Source organism: Natrix helvetica (genome assembly GCF_964273705.1).
Source record: "Natrix helvetica genome assembly, chromosome: 4".
NCBI lineage: Eukaryota > Metazoa > Chordata > Lepidosauria > Squamata > Natricidae > Natrix > Natrix helvetica.
Window position 1 is genome coordinate 8,619,012 of NC_138550.1, and position 19,792 is coordinate 8,638,803.

General features: G+C 42.0%; 1 protein-coding gene across 1 annotated transcript in view; it reads right to left on the reverse strand.

The window, feature by feature from the left end:
- Positions 1-993: 993 nt before the first annotated feature.
- Positions 994-19,792, reverse strand: part of LOC309390722 (uncharacterized protein) — a 29,972-nt gene continuing 11,173 nt past the window's right edge. Inside the window, exon 2 of the mRNA XM_081950361.1 lies at positions 994-1,706. Within this exon, the coding sequence (XP_081806487.1) occupies positions 1,477-1,706 (230 nt within the window). The 3' untranslated portion in view covers positions 994-1,476. The remainder of the gene's footprint in view (positions 1,707-19,792) is intronic.

Here is a 19,792-nt window from a genome sequence, read left to right on the forward strand (position 1 = left end):
TTTTTTCTAAATGTTCATGGCCATCCAATTTAAACACTGATGTAGTCATTAAGGCACCAAGCTAGAAACCAGGAGACTGTGAGTTCTAGTGCTGTTTTAGGCATGAAAGTTAGTTGAGGGACTCTGAGTCAATCACCAGGAGACTGTGAGTTCTAGTCTTGCTTTAGGCATGAAAGACAGCTGGGGAATTTTGAGTCAATCACCAGGAGACTGTGAATTCTAGTCCTGCCTTAGGCATGAATCCCCAGCTGGGGGATTTTGAGTCAATCATCAAGAGACTGAAACACCACATAGAGCAAACAAAGAGTACAGTCACCATGTGTTTTACTGCTCAACTATACTACTGTAACAGGAAACAGGAAACTGTACTCAGAACAAAAGAGCATAGAGTATGTATCATTACAAACCTGTAAATACTGCCATCTACTGGCTGAATACTATGTAGTTGTTGCATAGAAATACATTCCAACAATGAATTCCAACACTTAACAACTGCCTTGCTTGGCCATTGAAATGTTGGGCTCAAATGTGGTTGCAAGTGAAGGACTACCTATATGATACATTGGATACCTTGGCAGTACCTGTGATAATGGCCAATGACCCCTCTGGAAGGGAACACTGGATGACAAATCATTAAGCTAAGAAAGAGCAAAGCTCTTCTAGAAGTAGTTAAAGGTCTGCTGAGCAGCTGGAGCATCGCGGGTGGTAAGTATGTAGGCGCATGCTACGTGCATGTGCAAGCACGCTGCGTGCGTTCATGTGGTGGATGCCTAGCCCCGTTGCACCGTACCAGTTGCACCAGGATCCGGAACCCACCACTGGCATGTACACATAAATTTGGGCATAATCTCTGTTGCAGATTTTCAATGCAAGATTCTGCATCATTAAAAACATCTGAACCCAAAGAAAAATGTACAGCTAAAATTAAAAACAAAAGAAAACATCTGAACCTATCAGAGAAGAATTCAGACCATTCAAAATGTAGCTGTGAACTCAGAAAGCACGTTTATTTACTGATGTTAAGGTTGACAAGATACCACCAAAGACAACAGTTCACCTAAACGAGACGTGAATGTGAAAGACTCAGATTTAGAGACGAGAGCATTCTAAATCCACTGGACTGTTTTCAAAAATGGTTTTCTTCTTCCACCAGCATCCTTGAGTTTGGATTCCTCAACCCTACTTTGAATTCTACCTCTCCTTCTCCTTGGTCATTAAAGCAATGTGTCCTTGGCAGACTGAAAGAGCCATATGCACACCTTCTGACCTTCCCAGGGTGACCGAGAAAGCCTCCCAACCATTCCTAAATATTGAACATTTGGAGGCTCTCCCAATTCCCACTGAAGAGCAAAACCACGTTTCAGTCAAGAAGTTCCCAAGTCCCACCTTCAGGATCAAACTTGACATTCTTTTTCTTCAACTGTCTAGGTATCCATTCTTCTTGACCGGATCCTCATCTGTTGAAGGTCCACCACATCATACTTGTTCTTCAGACTTGCTCCGTTCTGGCCTCCTTAACGGCACCACCTGGAAGGATTTACAACATCCGGTGCAGATGTACTTCAAAAAACATAAGTAGGCGCTTCCGGAAATGATCACAGTGACAATAATGATCACCGTGGCACTAAAGGCTGGCGAGACCGTCCCTTCCAGGACCGAGTGAAATCCTCCGGTGGCTGAGAAAGTTGGTAATTCGGTGTTCTCTCCTAAGGACAAGAAAAACACAATTTTGTCAGTGTAGATATATTCATGAACTGGAATAGGGCTTAGTAACAAGGTTAGCCAATGGGAACTGAAACAGTTTGGAGCCTGGGCGTGGCTTAGCTCTTTAGCTCTGAGTCTGTGCTGAACTCTAAAGTAGCATGCTGCTCTGAATTAAAACTGTTCTCTCCTCTACCTGTGTTTGTACCTACTTACAATCTCTTCACTCTACTACATTGGAGGAACCAGCATGGGTATTGTATATATGCCTTATGCGTTATTACAGGTTTTTTCGGCGTACAAGATGCACCTTTCCTTCCCTAAAAGAGAGTGAAAATTTGGGTGTGTCTTATAGCTGAATGTAGCCCCACCCTCTCACTGGCCCCAACCGTTTGGCCTCTGCCTCCCAGCAATTTACCTCTTTGCAGCAAACAGGGGTTTGTGGAGGCTTCAATAAACTATAGCAATCCCTGCAGCCTGCAACAGCTGATGATCAGGAGAAACTGAAAGTGAAACTTGCTGTTTGCTCCAGGTGACAAATTGCTGGGAGGCAGATTTTTTTTTCTTATGCTAATCAGGCTGTTTGCTGCAAGAAGATAAGTCAACAACTATAAATGCCTATAGAATGTTTAAATTATTAGACTTATTTTAATAATAAAGGCTACTTTATTATCATTCTAGAAAACTTAACAAAATGAAGAAGGTTTTTAAAATAAACGCTTGATCTGAAGAGGCCCAGTGCTTTGGTTTTAAAAAGTGCTATTCTTTTAAATAGCAAATAATAACTATACTTCCAGAAGGCGCATCAATTTTAACAGCATCTGTACAAGTATAGTCTGAAATATAACACTACAAACAGTGTATATTGTCTGTACTGTTTGTTGCAAGGAGGCAAATTGCTGGGAGGCAGAGGCAGATATTTTTCCCTTTTTTTCCTCCCCAAAATCTAGGTGAGTCTTATACTTCAGAGCGTCTTATACTCTGAAAAATACGCTGTGTGTGTATATAAAGAAGTTTGGAATCCTGCTGAATTGTCTGATTGTACGTGCTGCAACAAACTCTGTATGAGAGAGGTGACATGATAGCAGGGTTCCAACAGCTGAGGGGCTGCCATAAAGAAGAGGGGGGGGTCAACCTATTCCCCAAAGCACAAAAAGGCAAGACAAGAAGCAATGGATGGAAACTAATCAACCAACCTAGAACTTTTAAAAATCGTCACAAATTTCCTGACAGTGAGAACAGATCCGCTTGGGACTCTTTGATTTATAGCAGCCCTTGTAGGACTTGCCATTTCTCATTGGCCCTCTGCATTCATATGTTAATGCAGTGTATTATTGCTATTATGTCTTTTATATCTATTCGTTTCTAATGTTCCAAATTATTAGAAACAATAAACCTCTGATCTTAAAGTAAGCATTTTTGCTTGGGTTGCTGCCTTTGTTTCCTATTGGAATTTTCCTATGACAAAAGGTATGCTTCATTTCGGAAGCAAATGTATCTGACGATCAGAGCTACAGTTTGCAAAAGCTTACACCTTTTAATAAAACCTCTTCGCTGAACAGCTGCTCCCGGACTCTTCCTGTTTTTTTTTTTGACCAGGACAAATCACTATGGTTATCTGGGCTTTAATAGGCTCCCTGCATGAAGCAGCAACTTCCATTACTTTCACATCTGGGGTTGCTTTTAAATAAGAAAAAAGGAAAAAAAACACCCAATTTGTCCTGAATTTTCGCAACTCCAGGGTGTTGCTAACCCCCGGACTGTTTTCAAATGCGGCCTCAGATCTGAATGGACCTTGGTCCTCACTGAGCTTGGTTGTTTTCTTGTTCCATGATCCAACTTGATACAGGGTGTCCTTATGACCACAATCGAGCCTAGCATTTCTGTTGGTAAGTGAGACATTTATTAACAGCAAGAGCACTTAGACAGATATATGCTCTGACTTAGGCTTTCCCAGCAGCACAAAGCCAAGTCCTCATCCCGATAAAATTCTTTTATTTAATGTACAGTGAATTCCTCTCCAGCAAAGTCTTTCCTCTCCCACAGTCTTTCAAAATACTTCACAATTACTGACCTTTATCAGGCCTGGAGAGTGGCCAGGCCGATATCTTTCAGATGCCGCAATACTTGGCAAGAATGCAGGAATGAACTCATTGTCTCCTGCAAACTCCACTCCCCTTTCGCTCCTCTTTTATTCCCTATGGGAGGGGCCACTCACCATCCACCTGTGGCCTTACTCCCAAGTCGACCTCTGTTCTTTAGCTGTTCCCTTCGTCTGGCAACTCTGCACATGCGCACACTGGGAACAGGCTCCAGCTGTTTGCCTCACTGATGTCTGACTCTGAAGGCAGCTGATAACTGTCAGACGGCCCTGGCCTCCTCTCTGCCTCTGACACAGAGCCCTCATCAGAGCCTTCCCCAGACTCCAGGAATGGTCTATGTTCCTCCCCAACCTCCTCACTGTCCGAATCTGCTGTCACTCCACTGGCCTCTGCCAGGCCACAACAGTGCTTTTACAGCCCTCTCTAAGCGGTCTACAGAGTCAGCTTATTAAATGAATCTGGCTTCCCCCGAAGTTTGCAAAAGGGGATCACATGAACCCCACCCCCCCAGGACACTTGCAACAGTCATAAATACGAGTCAGTTACCAAACATCTGAATTTTGTTCATCTGACCGTGGGGATATTGCAACGGTTGTTAGTGTGAAAAATGGTCATAAGTCTTTTTTTTTTCAGGGGTGTCACTAAATGAACTGTTGTAAGTCAAGGGGCTACCTGTAACATCACCCGTGTTGGTTGGTTGATATTACCTAATGTGGATAATGAAACGTCTGTAAGAAAACAACCAAGCTCAGTGTTGTGGCCCACCAGCAGCCAGCGGAGTTGACAGCAGAGTCAGACAGTGAGGAGGTTGGGGAGGAACATGGGCCAGTCCTGGAGGCTGGGGAAGGCTCTGATGAGGGCTCTGCATTGGAGGCAGAGTGGAGGCCAGGGCCGTCTGACAGTTATCAGTTGCCTTTGGAGTCAGAGATCAGTGGGGCAGAAGAACAGCTGAAGCCTGTTCCCGATGAGCTGTCAGGAGAAAGGAACACCTAAGGAACAAGGGTCAATTTGGGAGTAAGGCCACAGGTGGACAGTGAATGGCCCCTCCTATAGGGAATAAAAGAGGAGCAAAAGGGGAGTGGAGGTTGCAGGAGACAATTAGTTCATTCCTGCATTCTTGCCAAGTATTGCGGCATCTGAAAGGACGGACGAGGGCTCTGCGTTGGAGGCAGAGACAGGGCCAAGGCCGTCTGGCAGTAATCAGGTGCCTACGGAGTTAGACAGCAGTGAGGCAGAGGAACAGCTGGAGCCTGTCCCCAGTGTGCGTATGCGCAAAGCTGCCAGAAGACAAGAACTCGGGGTCGACACGGGAGTAAAGCCACAGGCGGATGATGATTGGCCCCTCTCATAGGAAATAAAAGAGGAGCGAAAAGGGAGTGGGGTTTTGCAGGAAACTGTTTGTTCATTTCAGGAGTGTGAAGATCTGTCCGTGAATCTCAGAGACTCTGTGCCCAGTCTTTCCTCGCACAGCACTGCGCTTGGAAAATATTTACATGGCAGCTTTCCAAGCTAGATAAGGTCTGTGGTTATAACTTCACCTTTGGAAGACTGCTTGCCAGGGCTTTGCTGAATGGGAATGAGAGGAATTCACATTTGTTTAATAAAAGGGGTTTTGTCAGGACCAGGAATCTTCTTTGTGCTTTTTGGGGAAGACTAAGTCAGAACATTCAGAGACCACCAAAAAACCCTCATTTCAGCCCTGAGCTACAAATATTCTCCTTTATTAGGCTCAGATCTTTCCACCAGTCAATTTCTTCTCCTGATCCCCCCTTCCATTCCTGCTGTGTGTCAGATTCCTCCCAGGAGTTCTTTCCAACTGTGCCTAGATTCACAAAGTATTTACTTTGTCTCCGGCACACAACACATCCACTTTTCTTTATATAGATTTTCACCAGAAGGCCACTGTGGCTGTTATCTCTGGTGTCCTAATTAGGTACGATATTTCTTGATGTCTTTGTAACCTTTTGCATGGAATTTGCAAATAGACAAAAAATACCAACAACAACCTAACTCTGATCTTGAGAACAGTGTCCTTTATTGACTAGCTGATAAGCCAGCATTGCCTGGGTATTTATTTATCCTAATCCTGTGTTAGACAGGAAAAGCTCTGATTTCAGTGTCAATTAAATTAGTTACAAATGTGCCCCCGGAAGCATCAAGAAAAGTGATACCACCTTGTTGTTTTGCTAGCTGATCCGTGATCATTGGGTATGCTTTTTTTCTGATCTTGATTTTGATGTGGCTTCTTGTCATTGATATTTGAACTACATTGTTCGATGTTGTAATTCTTTTCTGGTATGTAATCTGCGTGAAGTCCTTCGTGTCGGTCTTGTAGTGATGTAGGCAGGCCAAGTTGCAGTAATGTTTTATTGATCATGGCCATACATTTGTCCTCAAAAGGAATCATAGCCTTGTTGAAAATGTCTGGACCAAATGTAATTTCTAATGTTGGATTTTCCCCGTTACCAGAAGGTGGTCCTTGTGGAGGACTGTGAAGCTGTTACCATGGCAAGTCCACTGCGCTGTACAGTATAAGCCATTTTATGGGAGTATGGTAGAAGCCATTTGAAGGCACAACAGGCTGTATCTTAACAGAACACACACACACACAGAGAAAGAGAGTGAGAGAGAGAGAGAGAGAGAGAGAGAAAGAGAGAGAGAGCGCCATACAAACACACACACACACACACACACACATTCAAAAAGCAATCCATTGAATTTGTTTCTCAAAATTCACTTTTGTCCTTCATTTTTGGTCATTTCACTTTTACTGTGCAAATGATATATTTCTTAATGCACAGACTGGTGGCAGAAATACTTTTTAATACTTGCTTATTTCTCGTGGGGTTTTATGCTTTTTTAAAGATACTTTTATTAGAACCCTTTTTGTAAAGTTTTTCTGTGTTCTGTTCTTGGCTTTTTCTTGGCAAAACAAAGTAAGTTTTTTTAATCTTTATGGACCTCTTGAAGATTTGCTCTCCTTTTAAAGTTTGTCCTTTATTTTTTTTCCCCCAAGAAAACATGGTCATAATAATTTTGGAGCTTGAGACAAATTGGCTGCATCCATAGCATGTTAAGCCTCTTGTCTGTGCTCAAACCCAAGAGCAGGAAATTCGTTCAATCATCTCGCTGTAATTACTGGTAGTCCTTGGTTTACAACCGCAATTGAACTCAAAACCTCCATTGCTAAGCAAGACCGTTGTTAAGTGAGTTTTGCCCCATTTTACAATCTCGCTTGCCACACTTAAACAAATCACTGCAATTGTTAACTTAGTTAACAAAGTTGTTAAGTCAGTCTGGCTTCCCCACTGACTTTGCTTCACAGGGAGAAGAATTGGCCAGAAAACCAGAGATGGTATTCAGCCGGTTCGAACTGGTTCACCTGAACCGGTAGTGGAAATTGGGGATGGGCCAGCCCACCTAACCCAGGCTCTATGCCGTTCTATTTAGGCACATTTTCAAGCTGTGTGCCTGCATGCAAGCCGAGTGCGTGATCAAAGTGCATGTGCAGAAGGCCGAGCGCATGCATGGATGGGGCGCATGCGCTCACATTTATGAACCATTAGGGAAAGTAAGTGAATACAACCCCTGCAGAAAACAGTGATCCAATTGTTTCTATTCACTATGGTCCATATCTCAGAGGCAGTATATAGTATCTAACCTGCTGATATAGTACAAAGAGATAAGTAATAATTAAGATCACATGGATGGGTTTATCAAAAGCATTCCAATTGTCAAGCTGCTCTTTCCATCCTCAAGCACTCTGAAGAATAGAGAAATTGTACTGTCTGCTTTTTTCTAACAATGGTCTCTCCATGCTTCAGCCAAACTTTGTGGTGGACAAAGCACAACAAATGAGTCTTCACACTCAGGAGGGAAAGAATAGTAGAAACATTTTTTTTTAAAAAGGATAGAAGAGCTTAAGAGAGAGAGATAAAAGGTTGAAATAAAAGATGGAATTCTAGAAATATTAAGAGATGATAGATAATGAGAAAATATATTAATAAAATGGGAAAATACCACAATCCCAATAAGTGCAGATTAGTACAGTGGATGGTAATCTAAGATTAGGCAATGTAATTGTATTATTAACATTAATAGTGTGTTAAAATATATTGTACTCCCCTAACGGATCGAATATTGTTAATAATTGGTATTATTAGTAATCCCACACATTTGGGACATTGAAGCTGGGGTGGAATAATGAGGGATTTTTCATAATATTGAAGGACAATACTTAGGAAGGGATAACAAATATAGGGCACAAAGAAATGTTATTTAGGTTTAAATGAATAAATGGGGTAAAAGAAATACAATATGAGGTAAATATTGTCGAAGTTGGAAGATAAGGATTTCACAAAGCACTTGTATTATTATTGTTAATGCTGTCCAAAAAAGATTTGACCCAGTCAATGCAATGTCCACAAATTATGTATGTTTATTATTGGAAAAAAAAACTTTATGCAACTCCCCCCCCCCCCCCAACAGATGAGTCTTCTCTAACATCTGGAACCCTGGAATGCTTCATCTATTGGATTTTGGCCCGATTCTGAAGAAATAAGGATTCATATAGCAAGAATGCAGAGAAGAGCAACAAAGAGGATGAGGGGACTGGAGGCTAAAACCTATGAAGAACGGTTGCAGGAACTGGGTATGTCTAGTTTAATGAAAAGAAGGACTAGGGGAGACATGATAGCAGTCTTCCAATATCTCAGGGGTTGCCACAAAGAAGAGGGAGTCAAACTATTCTCCAAGGCACCTGAGGGTAGAACAAGAAGCAATGGGTGGAAACTAATCAAGGAGAGAAGCAACTTAGAACTGAGGAGAAATCTCCTGACAGTTAGAACAATTAATCAGTGGAACAGAAGTTGCCTCCAGAGGTTGTGAATGCCCCAACACTGGAAGTCTTTAAGAAGATGTTGGATAACCATTTGTCTGAAACGGTATAAGGTTTCCTGCCTAGACAGGGGGTTGGACTAAAAGATCTCCAAGGTCCCTTCCAAGTGTTATTGTATTCTATATTATATTCATGCTGACTCAGAATCCTGGAAATTGGAACCCACGTCACTTAGAAGGTTCTGGATCTGGAGAGCTGATTTATAAGCAAGGCCCTTTTAGACAGGTTGGAGGGCAATGCCCACAATTGTGGTGGGAGAGAAGCCAAGTTAGGAAACTCTAATATAACTCAGTAACAGAACTTGGGGGGCAGGGGGGTGTTATTTACCATGGCAACCAGTTGACACCCTTGGGAAGCTTCCGAGGTCTACACAGAGAATTTAGCTGCACATTTAAAAAAAAATCAGTAACTTTTTTTTTTTTAAAGACTAACACTTCATGTCACATTTTTTTCCAGTACGCAGCCCGTGTTAGATCAAGAGTAGCTTTCAGCTGATTAAATTAGAAACCCTTTTATGGTAGAAAAGCTTTTTATAGCTTCGTTTGTTCAATTTATTCCAGGTTTGGTGCCTTTTAATTTTCTTCTTTTCCTTTTGAAAGGTAGAAGTCAAAACCTTGATTGCTTCCAAAATGTGCTTTCTTAGTCAATTTCCTCTTCCTACTCTCTGCCTCCTGCTTCTTTCATCTTTTTCTATTATTGATTTCTAGAGAACTGTACCAAATTTTGTCTAGGCATCTCATTGCCCTGGGCTTTTATTTTATTACTTACTTATTTATTCTTTCCTCCCTGTGGGTTTTCATTGGCAGATGTGCCTTAAAACCAATGTTTACTTTAAGAGCAAGCCACAAAAAATACCGAACGCTAGTAAACGCAGAGAAATGTCACCCTAGAAATGTATATTTTGACAGTTTTTACCTCATCGGTTCTCCCCATCATCGATATGTTTTAAAACCACCTGTGCTCTATAACCTATCAGCCAGGTGCTTAATTATCGTTAGATCAGAGGTTGTTTCCTCCCCTTTTCTGTACATAAAAATAAACCTCTTTGTAAATTGAAGAAGTGTGCTTTGGTCAGTCACTGAACAGTGTCATAGCAAAAACAGGGCCTTTTCTGTGGTGGCCCCATCTTTTTACATTTTCTGGTAGATTTGGGTTTTTTTTAAAAAAAATCTGTCCATGTTGTCAGGGTTCCAAGACATCCATAGCAAACAGAACTACGAGGCAGGTAGATTCCTCAAAGAAGAGTTTTACTGGATATATCATATTGGCACAGGCTGGTGTTTTCACCTAATTAAAAGTAAACACTTTTTTTCCCTTCCCCAAACAATCACATGGTCCAATCGAGGTGCCGTCCAGTTGCCTGGTAACTTCACTCCTCCTTCCTCTGGCCAGGTGTGAGGATGTCCTTGGTTCCCAGGAGAAAGCATTTTGTTTCGGCTACAAAACCCCAGCTATCTCTATTCCCCCCCACCTCCCAATCCCTCAGCTGCAGTGTGGCAACACTCAAGCTTCAAAATGGCCATGATTAGGTCAGCTTCAGGGTTGACCCATGTAGCTGCTGGATATATGAAAGCGTTGGACCGTAAAAAAAGCAAGCAAATGGACTCATTTGAGCTATGATGCTAGAGAAGACTCTTGAGTATTCCTTGGATAGCAAAGCAAGCACTGGAGCGCATAACAGCACGACACTAGAAAGCAAAATCACAAAACCGCATCTCACTTACTTTGGCCGTATCTCATGGGGGAATTCACTGGAGAAAGCAATTATGTTTGGAAGAGTTAACAGTAAAAAGAAACCAGGCCACCAAAGAACACAGTGGATGGACACTATCAGAAGTGGTATTCAGACGGTTTGGACTGATTCGACTGAACCGTACGTAGCGGAAATCGTGGGTGGGCCAGCCTACCTACCCCGGTTCTATGCCATCGTATTTAGCCACTTCTTTGAGGCCGGGCGCGTGCACAGAATGTGCACACATGAGCCAAGTGCATGTGCGAAAGTCTGGTGGTTCATTTTTCATCCATTATCCTCTTTCATGTTTTTGTGATTCCCATTTTGGAAACTTCACCATATTTAGAATGACTGGAATATCTAGGGATTATTCCAAAGCTAGAAACTGATAGGCTGCCAATTTTGGATTTCAACATTATGGCCACTGCTATGCTGTTATTTACGAAGAATGGATGTTTATTGTCTCCAATAAAACAGCATAATTATATTATGGAAAGACATCAGCTAGTTGGCAATGAACCAGAAGAGGATTCAGGAATGGGGGGGGGGGGGGGAATAACAGACCAACTTGCTTGTTTGTGTATTTCTGCAACAATTGGCAGAACAGCAAAGAACTCCCGCTGGAATCCTACCATTTAAAAAAACAACACATTCATTAAATGAGCACAATTCATATTGTGCTGATCTCAAAACAACCAAACTTCCCAAGGTGATTTTTCGAGTTACATTTCAGCTACAAGTCCAAAATGTGGAATTAACAAGGCCATCTGTAGGCCATCAAGTTCGATAAATATTATCTCAAGGCCATGATCTTACTAAACAGATAATAATTGTGTAATTTGGTGGATATGTGTTTGCTTAGTATCTTGGCAGTTTATTTTATTTTTCGAGAATTATTGCTTTTACAATTTTTATTGTGTTTTTATTAGGTTCAAAAAACAGTCGGAGGGAGGGAGGGAGGGAGGGAGGAAGGGTCATCTAATACAGGGATATCCAACCTTGGCAACTTTAACACTTGTAGGTTTCAATTCCCAGAATTCCCCAGTCAGCAGAGCAGCATAACTGGCTGGGGGATTCTGGGAGTTGAAGTCTGCATGTCTTAAAGTTCCCAAGGTTGGACAGCCTGATTTAAAACATTAATACTGTCTTTGCCTCCTAATTAATAGCAAGCTTGAAGATTAAAAAAGATTGAAAAATGCAATAAGCCCGAACATTTGGTTCGAGTATTGGATTTTCTGCTACCCTGTCCTTTCAGAGAGTCACATATCCCCAGGAACAATAGAAAACAGTCAAGTAGATTCACGTTAGTACAGGCAAAGTGACAATTTCATTCTAAAAGGCTGAAAAAGTTAGAGAACAATGGCTCAACCGTGACAGGCATGGAACTGTGATTGTGATGGAGACCTGGATGAATAAAAAGATATTTCAAAGTGGTCGTCCCAAAGGCAACTGGACTTTCTTGTTTTTTTCTCTTTTGAAGACATTTCGCTTCTCATCCAAGAAGCTTCTTCAGTTTTCACTGGATGGTGAGGAATGGAAGGATTATATTCCTTGCAGACAGCTGGTCATTTGCACCCTTTTAGAGAGTCGTTGAGGCCACTTGGAGGTTTATCTGTGTCCTCAGGGTCACCACACCCATTTGCACTACTCAAGTGACCCTGAGGACATAGACAAACCTCCAAGTGGCCCAGAGGCGGGTTCCTGCTGGTTCTAACCGGTTCGGTAGAAGAGGTTTGTCAAATCTACCGTACCGGTTAGAAGAGGTTCCACTGGTGGACCCGGAAGTAAGTTCCGGAACGCCTGCCCCAGCCCTGTCGTTCGCTCACCCCACCCGTTCCGTCGCAGCTCGCTCGCTCCCCAGCCCGTCCGCACTAAACTAGCGCAGCCCACCGCTCACTGATTGGCTGGAGTCCAGCCAATCAGTGAGCGGGCTGGAGTCGACCCATCTGCCTCTAACACCCATTTAAAAGCGCAGCGCCAATGGCCAACATTCCTCTTTTGAAAACAGTCTTTCTTGTTCCCGAGCAGCTGTCGCATCGCAGGAGGTTGGACTAGAAGACCTCAAGGGTCCCTTCCAACTCCTATTCTATTCTATTTTATTCTATTCTAAATAATGCAGGGCACAAAGCCAACTGGGTGGTTTGGGGCCAATATTTCTCAGCTTCTTAATTTTCTTTTTAAATAAAAGCCAATCACCTTAGTATATGGTTGATTGGTTATAGTACAGTATGTGCCATCAAGCCAATGTCATGTCTTAGTAACTACACTGATTTTCTCCATGGTGATCTGTCACTAAGCTGGTCTCGCTGCTCTTCCCATGATGCACCCATCACCATTGTAATGTGACCCCCCTCCCTCCCTCCCTCTCTCTTTACCTTTCCTGGTATTAGAACTTAACACATAACAGAATAACAGAGTTGGAAGGGACCTTGGAGGTCTTCTAGTCCAACCCTCTGTTCAAACGGGAAATCCTATACCATTTCAGACAAATGACTATCCGGTCTCTTTTTAAAAGCCTCCAGTAATGCAGCACCCACAACTTCTCAAGGCAAGCTGTTCCATAGAGATTTTTTCCCTTAGTTCTAGGTTGATTCCCTCCTTAGTTTCTAATCCACGTGAGGGTCTTTCTATCTTGCCTCATGATGCTGAGTGTGTATCTTTCCGTGGCTCTTTGCGCCCTCGCCACTATGAAATTTATCACATGACGATGTTTTTATATGGCCAAGGGTATCCAGGAAGTCTAAAAACCAGCTAACTATCAGGAAAAATAATGTATCAAGCTAATCTAACTTTAAAGTTCCTTTTTTTCAGTAATATCAAATTTTTCCACCGCTGCCATACAGGCCCTCCTCAACTTACAACAGTTCCTTTAGTGAGCGTTCAAAGTTACAATGGCACTGAAAAATGTGACTTATGACCGTTTCTCACAGTTACGACCTTTGCAGAATCCCCACGATCATGTGATCAAAATTCAGAAGCTTGGCAACTGTCTCGTATTTATGACGGTTGCTGTGTTCCAAGGACTCCCTCCTCTTTCTCTTTCTCTACCTCCCTCCATAATTCCCCCTCCCTCTCCCTGTTCTTCTCTCTCTCTCTCTTTCCCTTCCTCCCTCCCTCTCTTTCTTTCTCTCTTTTCCTCCCTCCCTCTCTTTTCCTGTCCTTTTCTCTCTTCCTCCCTCCTCCTCTATTTCCCCAGCCGGGCGGTTGATCCATTGACCTAAAAGAATTTTTCCCTTAGTTCTAGGTTGATTCCCTCCTTAGTTTCCATCCATTGCTTCTTGTCTTGCTTTCTGGTCCTTTTGAAAATAGATCAACTCCCTCTTCTTTGTGGCAGCCCCTCAAATAATTAGAATATTGCAAGCGAAGGAGGCAATTTGTTCAGAAGCTGTTGAAATGAAGGGGAAGTGCACTAGATGTTAAAAATACCTGTTCCTTTTCAGAAATCCAAATAAATAAACTTCTCCCTGCTACAAAAGCATTCGGGCTAAAATTAGTGAAGCTCCTAATGAAAGCCACACTTCTGTTATCTGCCTAAAGCAGAAGAAGCGAATGCTCTTTTACGTCTGTAGAGATTCTCAGTCATTCAGGTCATGGTTGTCCCAAAGGTGTTTTTTTTTTCAGGAGGCAACTGGACTTTCTGATTTTTTCTTTTTCTTTTGAAGATGTGTCGCTTCTCATCCAAGAAGCTTCTTCAGCTTTTTCAGGATGGTGGGGAATGGAAGGATTTATATTCCTTGCAGACAGCTGGCCATTTGCATCCTTTTTAGAACAGGGGTTAGCAACCTGCAGCTCCGGAGCCGCTTGTGGCTCTTTCATCCCTCTGCTGCGGTTCCCTGTCGCTGGCTGGCTTGGCTCCACAATTGATAGGGCTTTCGGTTAGGATAGGTAGAGGAAAAAGGACGCCGCGCTAGGAGGAGACTCTATGGTGGGGAAACCAGACAGCCAGTCAGCTCCAGAATTGAACAGGGGGCTTCTGGTTAGGACCTTTGTGGCTCTGAGTGTTTAAGGTTGCCGACTCCTGTTTTAGAGGGTCATTGAAGCACTTGGAGGTTTGTCTGTGTCCTGAAGGTCACCTGAGTGGGGGGGTCCTAGTTCCTGTAGTCTGCCATTTTTCTCGCTGGAAAAATTCTGTTTCCGGAGCAACTCCAATTCCTTTCAATTAGACATAACATCGCCGTGATGCCTTGGTATTTGGTATTTGTACTGCGATCATTACAAGGCACTAATTACCTTGGTCTTTTGGAAGACAACCTTTCTATAGCATGGTCCATTCCAGGAAATTCTTGACTCCATGTATATTTTATTACTTTTTTTAAAAAAAAGATGATAATTCTAGGCTTATGCACATTTGGAACTTATGAAAGGTCTGGAAAATGTTATCAGAAGAAATATGAATTGTGCAAAAGAGCCTCCCCCCCACACACACTGCAATGTACCTTAACTCTTTGTATTTGTTTAGATTCGCGTTGTCACTGGTGAATAAAGCATGCTTGTGATGCAGCTGTTGTGCTTCTTCACTTTGGGTGTCTTCTACTAACTGTGTTTCTTGCTTCTTGCTTCTTGCTTCTTCTCCTTCTCCTTCTTCTTTCCTCCTCCTCCTCCTCCTCCTCCTCCTCCTCCTCCTCCTCCTCCTCCTCCTCCTCCTCCTGCCGTATCCATCATTCGATGTTGGCGATCCTATTTTTATCAACAGCCACACAAAAAAGTGCTGCTGAGTTTTGTCCATATCAGTCCGTTAAGTTTTAAAGCCATGATGTTCTTCTTCTGCCTGGACCTCGTTTGCCTTCAATCTTTCCTTGGAGGATTAAGCGAAGGATGCTGTATTTTTCCGGGTGTCGCATCACATGTCCGAAATATTCTCACTTCCGCTTTTTAATAGTTTGATTATTTTCTTTGGCTTTCCCAGGCTATCCACCTCCTCATTTCTGATTTTTTCTTGCAGTGTTTCTTGCACAGTCACCAGAATTAGTTCTTAACAGAATATCAGAGTTGGAAGGGACCTTGGAAGTCATTTAGTCCAGCCCCCTGCTCAAGCAGAAGACCCCATACCATTCCAGACAAGTGGGTGTCCAGGCTTTTCTTAAAAGTCTCCAGTGACAAAACATCCACAACATCTGAAGGCAAGTCATTCCAATGGTTAATTGTTCTAACTCTCAGGAAATTTTCCCTTAGTTCTAGGTTGCTTCTCTGCTTGATTAGTTTCCATCCATTGCTTCTTGTCCTACCCTCAGGTGCTTTGGAGAATAGCTTGATACCCTCTTCTTTGTGGCAGCCCCTGAGACATCACAAAACTGCTATCATGTCACCACTAGTTCTTCTTGTCATTAAACTACCTTACATTAACTAACTACATTAAGACATATCCAATTCCAGCAACTGTTCTTCATATGTTTTAGCCTCAAGTCCCCTAATCATCTTTGTTGCTCTTCTCTGCACTTTTTCTAGAGTCTCCCCATCTTTTCTACATCGTGGCGACCAAAACTGAATGCAGTATTCCAAGTGTGGCCTTTCCAAGGCCTTATAAAGTGGTATTAACACTTCACGTGATCTTGATTCTATCCCTCTGTTTATGCAGCCTAGAACTCTGTTGACTTTTTTGGCAGCTGCTGCAGACAGCTGGCTCATATTAAAATCATCAACAAGTGAATTGCCGGAGTCATTTTGCAAAGTGTGATGGGAGGGGGAATATAAATTTAATAAATAAATATAAATAAATGAATAAATAGATAAAACTCTTCTTTGTGGCAGCCCCTCACATAGTGGAACATTGTTTTCATGTCACCCCTGTCCTTTTTTTCATTAAACTAGATCAGTGGTAGTCAACCTGGTCAACCTGGTAGGGGTTTGCTGTAACTCTGCTTTGTAAATTTTATAAAGTAAGGTTACTTCCCTCCTTTATAAATCACCATTACTGTGGAACCGGTGGGCGGTTATTTTTTTTTACTACTAACAGAGATACAAAAGTGGGCGGTAGGTATAAAAAGGTTGACTACTCCTGAACTAGTTATACTCCATTCTTCTAAAATTCTAGAATAATTTCTGCAATTCTGCTAGACGTTTTCAAAAAACAAGCAGCATTTTTTGACTCAAAGGTCTTTGTCTGATAAGTTGAAAACACAGTATTGCGCTTAAGCCTGCTATGGAAATTTTTGCTGCACACAGAAACTATAATCCTTCTGGATGGTTGAAAGATCTCTTGAGGCTCTTGATCATACTGGCCTGTGTTTTTTGTGGGAGGTTTTTTTACAGGAAAAACAAACCATCCAAAGAAAGTCAAACACTTCTAAGAAGCCAATATTAATCAATGTTCCTTTAAAAAAATGTTCCGGCAAGCTCTCAAAAAAGCTTTCAAAGAGTGAATTCCATGAAAACGTAAGCAGTAAGGGGGGAAGGAGAAATGAAGCAAAATACGATCAAACCGTAGCAGAAAATAAAATAAATGACAACGGTAAAAATAAGCAAGGTGAAATGCTCAAAGAAATTCAAAGCTTTAAATTTGAATGCTTTAAAGAAATAACCTTCTTTATAGATTAATAAGATAATTCCATAGTGCAGTGTTTCTCAACCTTGGTCCCTTTTAGATGGGTGGACTTCAACTCCCAGAATTCCCAGGCCAGCTATTTGGGTCAAGCAATGACCTCGCGACAATGAAACGGTCATAAATATGAGCCAGTTGTCAAATGCCCAAATTTTGATCATGTGACCGTGGAAATGCTGCAATGATCATGTGACAAATAGTCATAAGCTACTTTTTCAGTGCCGACTTCAAACAATAATAAACAATTGTAAGTCAAGGACTACTTGGAATCATTTCCAAAATTGTGTAGTAAAAGTCTCAATATTCCAAATTCCCTGTACTCTTAATTCAAGTATAACACTCTTACATCCAAGTTTTATTTAACATTTTGTTTTTTATGTACACGTTGACATATTTTTATTTTAACATTCTGAAACTTACGGTTAATTTTTTCTTTTGTTCATGAATGAAAATAAAATTACCGGGTGGCTTTTTAAACTTGTTGTTCTGAAGGTCTCTAATAGTTTTAATATACATTATATTGCCAAAAGTATGCGCTCACTTGCCTTTACTCGCATATGAATTTACTTTAAGTGACATCCCGTTCCTAATCCATAGGGTTCAATATGACGTTGGTCCACCCTTTGCAGCTGTAACAGCTTCAACTCTTCTGGGAAGGCTGTCCACAAGGTTCAGGAGTGTGTTTATGGGGATTTTTGACCATTCCTCCAGAAGCGCATTTGTGAGGTCACACACTGATGTTGGACGAGTTTACGTGGCCTACCACTTCATGGCTGAGTTGCTGTCATTCCCAAACACTTCCACATTCTTATAATACAGCTGACAGTTGAGTGTGGAATATTTAGGAATATTCCACAGTAGATTTGTGGAACCTCTTCTAAATAGAGGTTAGAACTGGCAGGAATCCACTCCTGGTTTTACACCAGAACCATGTGCTCGATGGTTCTGCTCCATTAAACCATCTTTCCAATCAGCCTCCATTTTTCCACGTTTTTCTCCCCACTTGGAACTGAACCAGATCAGAGGTGGTATTCACTTACCGTATTTTTTGGAGTATAAGACACAACGGAGTATAAGACGCAGCAAGGTTTTGAAGAGGAAAAATTAAAAAAAAAGTTTTTGCACTCTGCAAACCTCCCCAAAATGGACCTGTTTTTCGCAAAAACAGCCCCCCCCCCTTTTTTAAAACGGCATGAATAGCCTTTAGAAGGCTTGTAGAGTGCTCCTGGGAGGGGGGGGCAAAAATGAGCAAAAAACGGCCCCTTTTTCACGAAAATGCGCCTTTTTTATTAAAAAAAGGCATGGATAGCCTTTAGGAAGCTTATAGGGTGCTGCTGGGGCTGGGAGGGGAAACAGGCCATTTTCCACTCATTTCTGCCCTCCCCAGCCCCCAGGAACTCTCTGAAAGCCTTGTAAAAGCTATGCATGGCCATTTTGGTGAAGGGGCGGAGTTTCAGGAGGCAAAAAATGCTGCATTAAATGTATAAGACGCACCCATATTTTCAGCCTCTTTTTTGAGGGAAAAAGGTGCATCTTATACTCTGAAAAATACGGTGCTTTCCCTACCGATTCGCAAATGTTCGGAAGAACCGGTCCGAACCGGCTGAATACCACCTCTGAACCAGATGGATATTTCTTCCAACAATAAGTAAATACAAATATGTCGTCCCCCCCCCCCCAACCTTGCTGTTGAAATTTCTTCTAACTAGCGATGCCAGGAATGGAGCTTCAGCTTTTCCCTTCTCTACCAAATGGAACTATAATTCTTTTACTTATCAATTTATCAAATCCGCATCACATACTGTTCACAACACGCTCCAAAACCCTGTGCAAGATAATGGCATTATTGCCTACTGAGAGTCGTTCTTCCGAAAAAGCCTCTGAGTTGAATAAAGGGAAACAGAAAAATAAGCCGGTCCATGCATGAGCGGATTTTTCCAAAAATTGGCCACCCAATTGGCACTGATCCCTCAAATGTTGCAAGTTCAAACATTTAGCAAAACACCGGAAGCTGCAGGTTTTCACCCAAGCTTCTTAGGTAAACTCAAATCTAATCTAAGAAATGGCTGTGCTTTAAAAGCTTAACTCAAAACAAAAAAAACAAAAAACAGGTGGGAGGGGGAAAAACACAAGAAAAATATAAATAACCACAAAGAAAATAGCTTTGGCAAGCTAAAAATTTAACAATCTATGTTTGATAACAACAACAGGGGGAAAAATGATGCTATGAGGAGCCAAGCATATTAGCAATACCACTTAGACTTTTATACCGCTTCACGGTGCTTTTACAGCCCTCTCTAAGCAGTTTACAATAAGCAGTCAACCTATTTCCTCTCCAAAAATCTGGTTCTCATTTTACCCACCTCGGAAGGATGGAAGGCTGAGTCAACCTTGAGCTGGTGAGATTTAAACTGCCGAACTGCAGCTAGCAGTCAGCTGAAGTAGCCTGCAGTGCTGCACTCTTAACTACTGCACCACCTCGGCTCTATATTATCTGTAGATTAGAAAATTGATAATAGGATAAACTCAGTGATAACGAAATCTTATGACAAGAACAGAAAATCAATCTCTTGTTCAACTCAACCAATCTTGTACAGGCCATCATCATCATCATCATTTTAGCCCTTGCCTACCCACTGCAGGATGAAGGCCTCTTCTGCACTTGAGAGATAAAAGAGATAGCTAGCTCTATTCATAAGCAAATTCCCTGCAGCAAGGTCTGAACAAAGGTAGGGTTAGCCCTCAGCCACAAAGGTGGTATTCAGCAGATTCTGACCTGTTCTGGAGAACCAGTAGCAGAAATTTTGAGTAGTTTGGAGAAC